Raw genomic sequence first — 15,131 nt, 5'->3', positions numbered from 1 at the left:
CTGTGCTGATACTGGGATTCGAACCCAGGACCGCTTCATAGGCAGAGTCACTACCCACCAGGCACCAGGCCAGTCCAGTCGTCACAATATACCCTTGGCTGATTTTCATTAGTTTTCACCCTAATCAGAAAATCTTTTTTTATTATAAAAATAATGGAATTAAAAAAGCGCTGGCGGCCTAGCGTTAAGAGCGTGCGACTTGCAATCCGGAGGTCGCGGGTTCAAACCCCGGCTCGTACCAATGAGTTTTTCGGAACTTATGTACGAAATATCATTTGATATTTACCAGGTTGAAAGATCAGATGGCAGTCGCTTTCGTAAAAACTAGTGCCTACGCCAATTCTCGGGATTAGTTGCCAAGCCGACCCCAGGCTCCCATGAGCCGTGGCAAAATGCCGGGACAACGCGAGGAACAAGAAGAAAATAATGGAATGCATTGTGTCCTATAGAATTTTGAGTAATTTTAGTTAAATTTTCTAGTCTCCAGAGTTTCAGAGAAATTAGAGAATCCTATAAGACTATAAGTGACGGCTAATGGGCTAAATAAATTCAAATCAGGAAAGAGAAGATCTCACATTATTACTTTCGCACAGGAAATTGTTATGTTTCCTTACTGAAATTAAATGAAGTTAGACCAAGCTAAGCCTGCATACATTGTTCAGTGACGGTGTGGTAAAACCACCATAAAAACTCTATGTGTAGGTAGGTATAAGAAAAACTTACTTTTATAAGATCGTCGTTGTCGTCGTGTTGGAAGAGGACGGGCTCAGAACAGACAGAGATGGAGAGCGGCAGACTTAGGCCTTCGGCGATACGGTCCACTGTACGAATGTAGTCAGTTGTGATCTGGAAAATTAAATATATTTTAACTTACACCTACCAATAATAATTAGAACCTATTTATTAATTAGTGGGGAAACGTCATGGCCGTACGTGGGGTTATTTTCTATGATGGGGACCTTTGGACCCCGCATGGCGCAGAACGGGTTTTAGGTTAGTCTTTTCTGAATAATAGAATAATAAAAAAACAAATATAATTGAATACACATGTTCATTAGGACTTAATGAGTGTCGAATTTAAAGTTATGTTTTATGATCTGGGAGGAGGCTGACCAAAAAAAGAGTTCTTCTTCTTGAGCCAGTATACGCCCACTGTTGGGCATACGCCTCTCAAAATCTCCTCCAAGTAGCACGATTTGCTGCTTCTCTCCTCCAAAGTGGGACTGCACTCTTTGCAAAAAAGAGTTGGCAGAGAACAACCTTGAAGTATTTCATAGCACCTGGCGGAAATGTGCACTAAACAAGACAGGTTACAGAAAGTAAAATGATAGACTCGCGCGACATGTTTCCGAGAGCTCAGAGCCTAGGTTTCCCCTCAAGCACTGATAGTGCGAGTAGCGTTCACGACGGCCGTGCTTCACGTACTGCTACGCGCCGCGTCGCACGCTGCGCGCGCGCTAAGGGAACCGGTTGGAGGGGGTCTTGCGCTGTCATAGTAGGCGGGCACCGTGGTGTGGTGAATATAAACCGTAAAATTAGTTTAATGTTTAGCCAGATGGTTAACTCGTAGAGAATGCCATTAGGCATTAAGTCCGCCATTTGTAATGAAATGGTAGACTTACAGTATGTTGCAGCATGAGGATCCTCTTGAGTGCTCGCTGCGCGCGCCGGGAGCGCGCGCGCAGGTCGCTCGCGCGGCGCAGCAGCGCGTGGCACGCCACGCAGATGTGCTGCGGGTACCCGTCCCATGCTGACAGCTACAAAAACAAACTTATAAAGGTACATGTGAAAGGTGTTGAGCTAAATTTTACTAACCAAAAGGCTAGTCTTCACCTAATTTTAACTTTTTCCTATACTCACGAGATGGGCATTCATAATTAATTTTTTAGTTAACTAATCAATCGATTAAAAATATCAATCGTCATTTTTTAATCGCGATTAATTTAGTTGTGATTAAATTAGTTGTAAGAATGTACAACTAACAACTAAATTAGTTTTAGTTTCAATTGACTAAATTTCACGGTTAAATCTATATTAAAACTATGTCATCACTGGTTTAGACATGACAATGTAATATTATCTGCAATAATGTAATGATATATGTGTAGTATATATCGTTATATTATGGATACAGGTAACGATAAATAGCGAAAAACTGCAATGTTTACAAGTCGCAAACAATAATGTAGATTGGTGCATTATTAATACTTAAGTTGTACACGAACACGTTTTTTAATGTTTTATATCATAACATATGATATGAACATTTTATCTTGATTTGATATTTTTTTATTTTAATTATTATTTTTACGATTGACATTGATTAACAACAAAATACAAAGTATTATTTATAAAATTGTGTTTTAAGTGTCAATGCACAAAGTACCCAATTTTTATTTACCCTTAGATAAGAGAAATTTTATACTCCATAAAAATGGTCAAAATATCGCAAGTAACACATGTGCTGTTTCATTTTTATACATGCGTTAAGATGTCCTAATCTGCTGGCTGTCAACATAGCCATACCGAGGTTTCCCATTAAATTTGCTTCTAACATTAGCCGCGGAAAAAATAGTCGAACTAATTAGTCGATTACAAAAATTTGTTGTCGGCAACTAATTTAGTTGCAACTAAATTAGTTGCACTCTATACAACTACGATTGATCAGTCGTTGTTTTCAATCGTCAGTCGCAATTAATTCTTTTAGTCTTAATCGTTAATCATTAGTTGATTACATTTTGCCCATCTCTGCCTATACTCTAAATCTTTCGTATCGTATTTTATTTTTCTTATTTAATGCATGTATTTAAGTGTGTATTTATGCATGCATGTTACTTAAAAGATGTAATGTTTTGAAAAAATGTGTCCCGCCGAGTTTCTTGCCGGTCCATATTGGGTTACCCTCCTCCAATCGAGGGGGAAAAATCTTTATCATTTACTAACAAATTACGTACTAAAGTTTTAAATTGAGGCAGATTTCTGCTTAAGTAGGTACATAATACAGAAATGCTAATGAAACACTAGTACTTATTTGGCTTTATAACATTTCCGTTTAATAATGTCTCAAAAGTTTTTCCTACATTAATCAGATGCTCTAGCAACATTTTTAAATCAGTAAAACCAACTAAATATACAAGAAATATATCCGAAAAACGGCTACTGATATAGGAACGTTAAACTGATTATTTCGTAAACAATAACGAAAGCTCTGCATAAAAACCTATTATAATATAAAAGACAAGGACATGAACTATAAGTTCGCATAATTTATTATTTTGAACTCACGGTAGTGCCTGTAATATCAATGAAAGCATTTTCCAATCGGTGCTCCAAAATCCCACACAAATGAGTGTCCGTCGCGAGACATATGCGACAAGCTAGCAGCTCCTCCGCGGATTCCTGCTTTAAACTTTTCAACATTTTGCGCCGGCTACCGCATTTAATGAGTTTTGTGTGATTATTGTTGTAAAATCTGTGTAATACGTAAAATGGATATGTAAACACAGTTATAGATAAAGTGACATGTCAGTAGTTTTGTTGGATAACCTTTTTTTTAACAATAAAGTATATTTGCGTACAACTAAATTAAACTTTACTTATATTTGAATAGGGTCTATTTTCACAATTCTAGTTGCGTGGCTAACTCTACAATTGACATAATTGGCACTCTGGTTGAACATGAAATGTTGCCAAGGGTGTACACCAAATTTCTACCACGATTGTAGAAATTTAGAAAACACGAAGTAGTCCGCATTTCGCTTTATGTATTATTAAATTCTGCCTCTTTGTACCAAAATTAATGTATGTACTTCGCTGTTGCTCTTTCTCAAAATTTCAAAATTTGTTAATACCTTTAGACGACATTATCAAAAATACTTTGGAATCGATTTTGAACTTGCAGCTTAGTGAAGAGTCCTGGACCCAGGCATCCCTTCCCATTCGTCACGGTGGGATAGGGATCCGCAAAATTTCTAGTGTTTCTACCCCGGCGTTTTTATCTTCCGTTCATAGCTCAGCAATTCTCGTAGGCAAAATCCTAAGGGCCTGCCCTCCAAACTATGAGATTGCTGGCTTAACGGAGTCTAAAAACGCCTGGTCCATTGCCTGCCCGGGTAAGGATTTTCCCGAAAATCCAAATTCACAAAAGACCTGGGACGACATTCAATGTAAAATAATTTACGACGCTCTTTTAAGCCGCAGCACAGGTTCAGCACGCGCCAGACTGCTAGCAGCAGGCTCCAGGGAGTCCGGCGCCTGGCTGCACGCCTTCCCGTCGGTACATACCGGAACCTTCCTGGAACCGCACACTCTGCGCGTTGCTGCCTGTCTGCGTCTCGGCGTCCGGGTTTGCGCTCCACATAGGTGCCCCTGCGGCACTGACGTCGACGTCCTCGGACACCACGGACTCTCCTGCCAAAGGAGCGCCGGCCGCTTCTCTAGACACGCCGCGCTCAACGTGCCAGCTCTACTCGAGCCCCCCGGCATTATAAGAGATGATGGTAAGAGACCGGATGGAATGACACTAATTCCGTGGAAGTTGGGACGGGTGCTGGTGTGGGACGCCACCTGTGTAGACACCCTAGCCCCGTCTCATCTCCACGGCACTTCTGCTAAGGCTGGCGCGGCGGCAGAGGCGGCCGAAAAATTAAAAAAGACTAAATATAGGGGTGTCGGCACCGAATATAATTTCGTACCATTTGGCGTCGAGACCCTTGGTCCGTGGGGTCCGAGCGCCTTTAACCTTTTTAAGGAAGTTTCTAAAAGGATTAGAGAGGTCACTGGTGACCGCAGAGCTGGCAGCTTCCTCGCTCAAAGAATTAGTCTTGCGATACAGCGAGGAAATGCTGCTAGCATCTACGGCACCATGCCGCAGGGGGATAGTTTTATTTTATTTTAAGTCTAGTTTTATTTATTTTTAGATCTAGGTTTTTAAGTTTTGTAGTTTAGTTTTTAGTATATTTACCAAATAAACTTTGTTGTTCTTTAAACACGAATGATAACGATGTGACTTAAATCTTGAGGTCTGCTATTTCTTTGACATATCTTGTATTTGATATCAAATGTACCTATCATAACATACAAAAAAATCATGGAGAATGAAAAATGTTTAGAAGAATGCGCCTTCGTTTGACACTTTTTTCGATTCATTGATTATTGTAAAAATTGAAGCAAGAAACAGATTTCATACATATTTTTAAATGCTCCTAACTCTTAGAAATATAAAAAGACATTCTGATAAAAAATTATAACTAGAAATAAGCCCTATGTCCCGTTCCGACTGTCACCTGATCCAATTCCAAATGTGCCAAAAATGTAACCTATCATATAAATAAAAGTGTAACCATGGATTATCTTGTCAAAAAATGCAGGTAGTTTTTCGAGACATGCGTCGCTTGTCGCGGACTTCCGCGATGTACGCATTGTTGCACATGGCAACACATGTAACATCTTGTATATTGTCTATGGTAAGCAAACCATACTTTTCCTTCCTGTTTCTCACACATGAAGTTTCAAGTTTGTTAACTTATTTATTAACGTGTGCCCGAAGCCAGCCTCGTACAGCCAGAGCATCATCTCTCTAATTATCTGAAAGCTAAGTATAATGAGTATATAAAAGAGGACTTGTTCGTCCCACGCATATATTTCCTACATTTATTTATTGTGAAATCTATGTATGACTAGATTCAATGTACTGACCGCAATGTGTTGAGTTGACTTATAAAGACGTGACATGACGTGTGATGATGTTGCAAGAGAACGTAATGATTACATGCTCTTTGGTTACGAGCAGAGGTGTGCTTGTATGTCATGGTCAGGTCGGAGATGCGTCTGCCGACCTGAGCCCAACCCTCGTCTGGCATGCCATAGAATTGATAGTGACCTGTAAGGGGCTCGTACACCCTTCGGATAGGTGCACTCTTGGCCATAGCAAGGGACTGGTGTTTCCCTCGTCTGGCATGCCATAGAATTGATAGTGACCTGTAAGGGGCTCGTACACCCTTCGGATAGGTGCACTCTTGGCCATAGCAAGGGACTGGTGTTTCCCTCGTCTGGCATGCCATAGAATTGATAGTGACCTGTAAGGGGCTCGTACACCCTTCGGATAGGTGCACTCTTGGCCATAGCAAGGGACTGGTGTTTCCCTCGTCTGGCATGCCATAGAATTGATAGTGACCTGCAAGGGGCTCGTACACCCTTCGGATAGGTGCACTCTTGGCCATAGCAAGGAACTGGTGTTTCCCTCATTTGGCATGCTATGGAATTGATCTATGGTTTGTGACTGGTTGCGACCAGGTCACCGCACTCCTTATCCAGTGCAAAGGTTGACTGATGAGACTTACCAAGACATAGACAGTTGTGACTATTACACAGACATGCATACCTATATATGTACTTTGAGTCCTGTGGGACAATGTTGAACTTTACTATGAATACTGATTTCTTGTTGTCTGTTCCTACATACATATATACATGTTACAATGTTTATGTATCTATCTTGAGAGATAGATGTGTTATATTATGATACAGGTTAAGGATACTTAGTGACCCATGGTCATAAATCTATTTTCTACACAGGTGGTGGTATAAGATCAAGTTAGAGCTGGCCTCTGCGCTTGGAGCTCATGAACCAGGGAGACATACTCCAATTACATCATTTGAATAAGGTATGAACCGCACTGTCCATAGAATAACCGACCTCTCTTTCCTAATAATATAAGCGAAGCAGATCTAAGTTCATTAAGATAATAAACAAGTATACATGACAAGTTGATAGTAAACTTATATTTCATTTAATAAGGTCTTAGAATCATTAGGTAACTCGAACTCAGGCAATCAGTCTATTTATCTTAGTATTTTGTATCAACGTCGATACAAAAATTGGTGGAAGAGTGTCTTGGATTTAATTCAGACCCACATAAATTCATGAAATTATCTAATAAATTATTTACCAAATTTATACTAAAATACACAAAGAGATGGCAAAAATAAAATGGTCAAAACATATTAAGACATGATTTAAGTACGCATAATCTATAATGACTGCATGAATATTCAATAATCATGATTATTTGCAGTATTTGTGACAATAAAATGCAAGTCTTAAGAGGTCAAAGGTCGCCCTGTGGATAGTGTTGTTCATACTAATAACACATAGAGCTACCACCTTTAATAATCATACACCCAAATTGTTTGTGTATTGCTGAACGATTTTGAACTTAAGTTGTACCGAATTTATATCGCCAAGGTCATAAGTACGATGTGATCGACTTAAATATCAATATTAATCTTAAGTTGCGTATTTTATGACTTCAAATTGATCACAACTTTGATATTTCAAATCGTCGCGCCATTTGACGCACGCCGCGCATGCGCGACGCGACGCGATCTACTTCATTCATTCATTCGTTCACTTCACAAGATGGAGGAAATTAATTTACCAGTGGAAATTTTACGTGAATTGTGTTTTGTGCGATGCTGAAAGTGTTGAAATAAAGTGTTATATTTTATTAAGAAACAAAGGTGAGTACTTTACGAATATGTGATTAGTAAAATGAAAGATTATTCGTGTGACATGGGCACATATCCCATACGATATAGGATCCAATTTGAATCATTGATTTTAGTAATCGATCGATATTATTTCGTCTTACGTGATAATAAAACCTAGTACAAGGATTTTTAAGCATCCTTTGTGATTGTGAGCGAATTTACCTAGTATCAAAGAAATCATCACGTAATTATTTCATTACAACAAGCGACGCCATTACAATGCGCAACTTTGCGTATGCGCGTAAATGATAGACGTAGACGCGTACCTTCGAGATTACAAAGGAAGTGATAATTGCGTATTAATTCTATACGTAAGTGATCTTACTTGAAAGAAATTTGATCTGTACAGCTTGACATGTTTACTTACACTATTTTAATGCGTATTGCGTAATACTAGTTCGTATGATACCTAGATGCTTATATTACTGGGTCAGAGGTTATTAAATATACTTAGAATGATTGTTTGTTGCAATTGAGTATAAGACCCAACTAATATATTGTTATGAAATAGGAATTTCAAGAAATACAGCGTATGTGCTGACGGGTTCGGATTGTCACATTTCAACGAGCCGAGTGTGAAACCAAGCGTCTCTACGCGAAAATACTTCTCTGTATGAGGAGATTATAAACATTCTTACGAAAAAATCACAAGGTACGTAAACACGATTAATATAATGTTAACTTGGCATAAGGCCACATAATATGTGTAATATACTATCGAATTGCGTATTCGTTAAAAGTTGGATCGTTTACTCACAAAATTAATTTATTACGTAGTTTACTCTCCGTAAAGCGCCATCTACCGCTTACAATACAATCAAATACATGAGACAATACTATTGTTTATATTAGTATTGAGTGATGATGAAATAATAGAGCAATATTCAAATAATGATTACATATTATTATTAATATGTTAAATATTTTGTGATAAAGGTCTTGAATTTTAATCATGTATATTGTGTTAGATAAATTACACATTTTGGTAAAATAAATATTGAATATGAGTGTGTATGTACGGACACCCTTTCATGTCTGTACTGTAAGTGGGAACTACACTTAGTTAACATAATTAAAACAAGTTTGTACACTTCAAAGAATACATGGTGTATACCATGGCTTATGAAACCCTGAAGTAATAATAAATAGTATTGATATATTCCATGAGTACTATTTGAGAACTTATTAATATACATGACGCTATGTTCATCATCATCATATTAGTCATGTTGAACCACTTGTACTTATGAGAAAGTTTAATTCATTTTGGATAATATTCATATATTGACTATTTTATGCGTCATAATTAGGATGATGTTCCTGTTAGTGAAACAATTCACACACTGAGTGAAATTATGGAAATTTTACCAAATCCTGACAATATTATTAATTTTTTTATGTGAAGTTAACTTGTTTTAAAATGCGTTTCCAGAATAAGAGAGAATATTATGGAAGCTATTCTGCTGAATCGCCTTTCTACATTTGCCACAAACATCAAAGAACATCAAGTCAAAGCATCAGAGCTATGTGCGTGTCGTCCATGGGGAAAGGATGAGTCCGAACGAGCATCTGTCGTCGCATCCAGACTTCAATCTATACTTGGAAGATTTCAAAGCGATCTCTATCAGTACTTCAATCTGTCTAAAGACCCTAACGCCGATGAGATTTCAAATCTAACCGCAGTACAGCTAGAAGGTGATGACACTTTAGCCGAACTTAAGGCAAGAATTCAAGTTGATAAGGATACAAGACAAGTTACGTCCGATCCTACAAAGAATAGAAGCAAGCTACCAGAGCTGGACCTAATATCTTTTCATGGTGAGGTTCTAGAATGGACACAATTTTGGGACCAGTTTAGCTCCAACATTGATCAAAGAAACCTACGTGATGTGGATAAGTTGCTATATCTCAAAGCATCATTAAAGGGTGAAGCCAAAACTATAATCGATGGTTTAGAAACTACAAACGATAATTATAAAATTGCCATAGATACTCTAAAGGAAAGATACGGCAACAGAGTGCAGATTATTGATGCTCACTATTCTTCCTTATACAAGATTAAGAAAGCAGCAAGGCCGCAAGATTGCAGAAAGACATTGGATGAACTCGAGAGACATCTAAGAGTCTTACAGTCCCTAGGAGAGGACACTAATAAAAATCATTTAAGATTTCTTTTCATGGAAAAGTTTCCTGAAGACGTCGTTTATGAAATGAAATTAAAATTAAAAACAGAATCCATCGAAGAAATAAGAAAACAATTAAACGCTATAATATCAGCAAAGGAAGATGCCAAGAGGATTGGTGTTGAGACTAAAAGTACAGAAGCCACCTTTACCACTGAAACTTTACACATAAGGGATAAACATCCGAAGAAACCTACCTGTGACACGAGAATTAAACATAGAATTATAAAAATGAGAGAAAAACCAAATAAATATAGACAAAATACATCAACCTTTTCAAACACGTTCACGTCTAAGAAGAGAACGTATGAAGCCAATAGTACATCGAATAATGCGCAAGCATTCGGAAAACGAAGTAAAATTGAATGTATGTTTTGTCAAGGAGATCATTACAATGACACTTGCGCGAAATTTAAGACCTTAGCCGAGAGGAAAAGGAAATTACTTAACCGTTGCTACATCTGTTTGAAAATCGGTCATAGACAAGCTACCTGTAAAACGACACACATCTGCCGTCATTGTGGTGCAAAGAATAAACATAATAGAGCATTGTGCCCTACGACTGAAAACCAAGGAACTAAACCTGAGGATCATAGAAGTTGTGAAAGACAAAGGGAATACTGACCATCCGATGGATTACCTTAGTCATCATGGAGTGTCGGTGCCGGGGAAAAGCTTAGAATTTTGTACGAGGCATCAGCGAAGACAAAGGACAGCAAAAACCTTAATAAATGTATGTATTGCGACCCGATGATGTTAGAAGATCTAACTGGTTTGCTGATAAAGTTCAGATGTCACAAAATTGGAATAACTGCTGATGTAGAAAAGGCTTTCCTACAGATAGGCTTACACGACAAAGACAGAGACGTCACAAGATTCCTGTGGCTAAAGGATGTGTCTAAACCAGCTGTAGAAGAGAATCTTATACACTACAGATTTACACGCGTTCCCTTCGGAATTATATCCAGTCCATTTTTGCTGAACGCTACCATCAAATACCATTTATCTAAAACCAATGATGAACGTTTGAAGAGTCTAGCTAACGACATATATGTGGATAATGTCTTGACAGGATCGAACAGCGTCAAAGAAGCAATGAGTCTGTATAAAGACAGTAAAACGGTATTCCAACAAATATCTATGAATCTAAGAGAATGGAGTTCCAACTCTAAAGAGCTCATGCGGAACATAACAGATGCTAGTACAGATAAAACTGTAAAAACTCTTGGTTTAAATTGGGACCTAGAAAATGACACGATTTGCTTAAGGATAAAGAACACCACGAATGCTTATACGAAGAGAGGTATTCTGAAGACCATCGCTGCCATATACGACCCATGTGGTTTTGCTGCACCAATAATACTACCAGCTAAATTATTACTTCAAAAATTATGGAAGACAAAATCGCATTGGGACGCTCCATTATCTGAAGAAATGGCAGCCGAATGGAAAACTATCTTAGAAGATCTTAAGCAAACTCACAAAATATGCCTGCCTAGGAACATAACGGATAACCAAGAAGGCCAACTTCACTGTTTCACAGATTCGTCGATGTCAGCGTATGCAGCCGTAGTTTATCTACTGCAAGGAGACAAAGTGAATTTCATTATTGGCAAATCAAGATTAATACCCTTGAAAGATCAAGACAATTTAAAGATTCCTAAATTGGAGCTATTAGGAGCTCTAATAGGCAGCAGACTAATCCAATATGTCATGAAACATCTCCAGGTGAACATATCACAACAAGTACTATGGACAGATAGTCAAATAGTAATAGATTGGTATCAATCTAAAAAGCTGCTGCCACCATTCATCTCAAGAAGGATAGAGGAAATCAAGAAAAACAAGAACTTGGCTGTAAGATATGTCCCGTCTGAACATAACCCAGCCGATGTAGCAACTAGACCAACTAATTCGACAGAAGATTTTCAACGATGGCTCAGTGGCCCGAAATTTCTAAAGGAAGATTCTCATAACTGGCCATACCGACCCGCAAGAGACGTTACTCTTCTGGCGGGGGAGGGTCTGTCGAATAACACCACACAGAAAGCTGAATTGAACTCAGACACGAAAAATCAACTTAAAAAGAATATTGACTTGAGCAAGGCACAGAAGCATCAGACAGAAACCAGACAAATCTTTTCAGAAACACGGGAAAATGTGAATAACAGAATAAGTTCAGAAGTACAAGAAATACGAAGTATACAGAGACAGTTTTATCCGGATGAAGTCAACGATAAGATGACACATCTTACCCGCAATCTAAGATTATTCAAGGATGTCGACAGAATCCTTAGATGTGGCGGTCGTTTGACGCACTCAGATTTATCATATGACGCGAAATATCCAATTCTTTTGCCGAAGGATTGTGAATTTACCACAAAAACCATAAAGAAGGCGCATGAAAACAACTACCATGTTGGAGTACCCCACACCCTGGACATAGTCAGACAACGTTTTTGGATTCCACAAGGAAGAGCTCAGGTACAAAAGTTTATTAACAAGTGTCCGCAATGCGTGAAACATGGCGGAGGACCTTACACATTACCAGAAACTCCAGCATTACCACCTGAAAGAGTCAAGTATGAAACAGCATATACTTACGTAGGAGTGGACTACTTCGGACCGATGTATGTTAAAGCAGAAGGTAAACAAAAACGTTGGATTTGCTTGTTTACCTGCCTTGTAATTCGCGCTATACATTTAGAAATAGTAAAGGATATGTCTGCGGAAGAATGTTTACTGGCGTTCAGAAGATTTATGGCCACCAGAGGTGTTCCTACTTTGATTGTGACTGACAATGCTCTTCAATTTAAATTGTTATCCGAGATAATCACAACCGGAGGTCCAACAGATCAAAGGATACAATGGAAGTTCATTCCTCAATTAGCTCCATGGCATGGCGGTGTATACGAAAGACTAGTGGCAGTAGTCAAACACTGTCTGAAACGAACCTTACAAAAACATCTGCTTGACGATAACCAATTACTAACCATCATGAAAGAAGTGGAAAGTGTTGTGAACACAAGACCCTTGACTTATGTAGGTACTGGTTTGGAACATGTATTGAAACCAGCCGATTTCTTAACACCAGGAAGATGTCTAGGACTCCAGATGTCAGTGAGTAAGGCACCAATTACAGCCACTGTAACTAAACAACAACTCATAGAAGGATGGAGACGGGGTGAGACTATCATGAAAGAGTACAGAGACATGTTTATGAATCAGTACTTGTTGAGTTTAAGGGAACATTACAAACATTCAACTAAACAACCCAGAGTCAGATCTCATGATGTACCATGCGTTGGTGATATTATACAAATAAAAGGTGATACAAAGAACAGAGAAAACTGGAAGGTAGGAAGGATCTCCGAATTAATTAAAGGTACTGATGGATTATACAGAGTCGCTAAAGTAAAGGTTGATAACAATATATTTACAAGGTCTATATCACACTTGTACCCTTTAGAGATTGAAGACATCCCATCGCAAACCGATTTATCTGGTCATCAAGCGGAAGTCGAATCTGCACCAAAGGCAATGAGAATGGAAGTTGAGGAAGATTCGGACTTACCAATGACACAAAGGGAAGATTACCCCAACATGCAACCAGATGGAAGCACGGATGGGACTGATAGCATGGACACGGACACGACACATAGCATAGATAGGATAAATGAGAACACTGACGTTACTAATGAGAACGTAGATACAGCAGAAGAAGACATAGATTTGAGACATGGCAATGTAGAAACAACAAATGATCTTGTTGACAAGAATAATGAATCAGCTTCGAATCAATCTGACAATGAAAGGCAAAGAAGGAATGCGGCAGTCCAAGCTATGGAGAGAATCCGAGAATGGACTCGCCATTTAATGACTACTCTAACTACTTCGCAATAGCTCGCCTCGGCGGGTGTGTCGCGGACTTCCGCGATGTACGCATTGTTGCACATGGCAACACATGTAACATCTTGTATATTGTCTATGGTAAGCAAACCATACTTTTCCTTCCTGTTTCTCACACATGAAGTTTCAAGTTTGTTAACTTATTTATTAACGTGTGCCCGAAGCCAGCCTCGTACAGCCAGAGCATCATCTCTCTAATTATCTGAAAGCTAAGTATAATGAGTATATAAAAGAGGACTTGTTCGTCCCACGCATATATTTCCTACATTTATTTATTGTGAAATCTATGTATGACTAGATTCAATGTACTGACCGCAATGTGTTGAGTTGACTTATAAAGACGTGACATGACGTGTGATGATGTTGCAAGAGAACGTAATGATTACATGCTCTTTGGTTACGAGCAGAGGTGTGCTTGTATGTCATGGTCAGGTCGGAGATGCGTCTGCCGACCTGAGCCCAACCCTCGTCTGGCATGCCATAGAATTGATAGTGACCTGTAAGGGGCTCGTACACCCTTCGGATAGGTGCACTCTTGGCCATAGCAAGGGACTGGTGTTTCCCTCGTCTGGCATGCCATAGAATTGATAGTGACCTGTAAGGGGCTCGTACACCCTTCGGATAGGTGCACTCTTGGCCATAGCAAGGGACTGGTGTTTCCCTCGTCTGGCATGCCATAGAATTGATAGTGACCTGTAAGGGGCTCGTACACCCTTCGGATAGGTGCACTCTTGGCCATAGCAAGGGACTGGTGTTTCCCTCGTCTGGCATGCCATAGAATGGATAGTGACCTGCAAGGGGCTCGTACACCCTTCGGATAGGTGCACTCTTGGCCATAGCAAGGAACTGGTGTTTCCCTCATTTGGCATGCTATGGAATTGATCTATGGTTTGTGACTGGTTGCGACCAGGTCACCGCACTCCTTATCCAGTGCAAAGGTTGACTGATGAGACTTACCAAGACATAGACAGTTGTGACTATTACACAGACATGCATACCTATATATGTACTTTGAGTCCTGTGGGACAATGTTGAACTTTACTATGAATACTGATTTCTTGTTGTCTGTTCCTACATACATATATACATGTTACAATGTTTATGTATCTATCTTGAGAGATAGATGTGTTATATTATGATACAGGTTAAGGATACTTAGTGACCCATGGTCATAAATCTATTTTCTACACAGGTGGTGGTATAAGATCAAGTTAGAGCTGGCCTCTGCGCTTGGAGCTCATGAACCAGGGAGACATACTCCAATTACATCATTTGAATAAGGTATGAACCGCACTGTCCATAGAATAACCGACCTCTCTTTCCTAATAATATAAGCGAAGCAGATCTAAGTTCATTAAGATAATAAACAAGTATACATGACAAGTTGATAGTAAACTTATATTTCATTTAATAAGGTCTTAGAATCATTAGGTAACTCGAACTCAGGCAATCAGTCTATTTATCTTAGTATTTTGTATCAACGTCGAT

The 15,131-nt window shown here is 39.0% G+C and overlaps 2 protein-coding genes across 2 annotated transcripts; one reads left to right on the top strand and one right to left on the bottom strand.

Annotated features, from left to right (window-relative positions):
- Nucleotides 1-300: 300 nt before the first annotated feature.
- On the bottom strand, nucleotides 301-3,737 carry LOC133532789 (uncharacterized). Its single transcript, XM_061871636.1, has 3 exons — nucleotides 3,286-3,737; nucleotides 1,623-1,757; nucleotides 301-846 (listed from the first exon to the last, which is right to left on the bottom strand). The coding sequence occupies exons 1-3, from the start codon at nucleotides 3,418-3,420 to the stop codon at nucleotides 640-642; spliced, it is 477 nt and encodes a 158-aa protein (XP_061727620.1). The 5' UTR covers nucleotides 3,421-3,737; the 3' UTR covers nucleotides 301-639.
- Nucleotides 3,738-10,469: 6,732 nt separating this feature from the next.
- Nucleotides 10,470-15,129, top strand: LOC133532788 (uncharacterized). The gene is made up of 2 exons (XM_061871634.1): nucleotides 10,470-13,724; nucleotides 14,836-15,129. Exon 1 carries the CDS (start codon nucleotides 10,470-10,472, stop codon nucleotides 13,635-13,637), a length of 3,168 nt encoding a protein of 1,055 aa, XP_061727618.1. The 3' UTR covers nucleotides 13,638-13,724; nucleotides 14,836-15,129.
- Nucleotides 15,130-15,131: the final 2 nt, after the last annotated feature.

This window comes from Cydia pomonella, chromosome 27, assembly GCF_033807575.1.
Source record: "Cydia pomonella isolate Wapato2018A chromosome 27, ilCydPomo1, whole genome shotgun sequence".
NCBI classification, from domain to species: domain Eukaryota; kingdom Metazoa; phylum Arthropoda; class Insecta; order Lepidoptera; family Tortricidae; genus Cydia; species Cydia pomonella.
Note: the sequence above shows the minus strand (reverse complement) of the source record. Positions and strands in the feature narration are given on the sequence as shown.

Coding starts and splice junctions, on each gene's coding strand:
- LOC133532789 (XM_061871636.1), bottom strand. CDS start 3,420: ATGTTGAAAAGTTTAAAGCAGGAATCCGCGGAGGAGCTGCTAGCTTGT. Junction 1,758..3,285: donor TTGATATTACAGGCACTACC/GTGAGTTCAAAA, acceptor TTGTTTTTGTAG/CTGTCAGCATGGGACGGGTA. Junction 847..1,622: donor TCCTCATGCTGCAACATACT/GTAAGTCTACCA, acceptor TTAATTTTCCAG/ATCACAACTGACTACATTCG.
- LOC133532788 (XM_061871634.1), top strand. CDS start 10,470: ATGTATTGCGACCCGATGATGTTAGAAGATCTAACTGGTTTGCTGATA.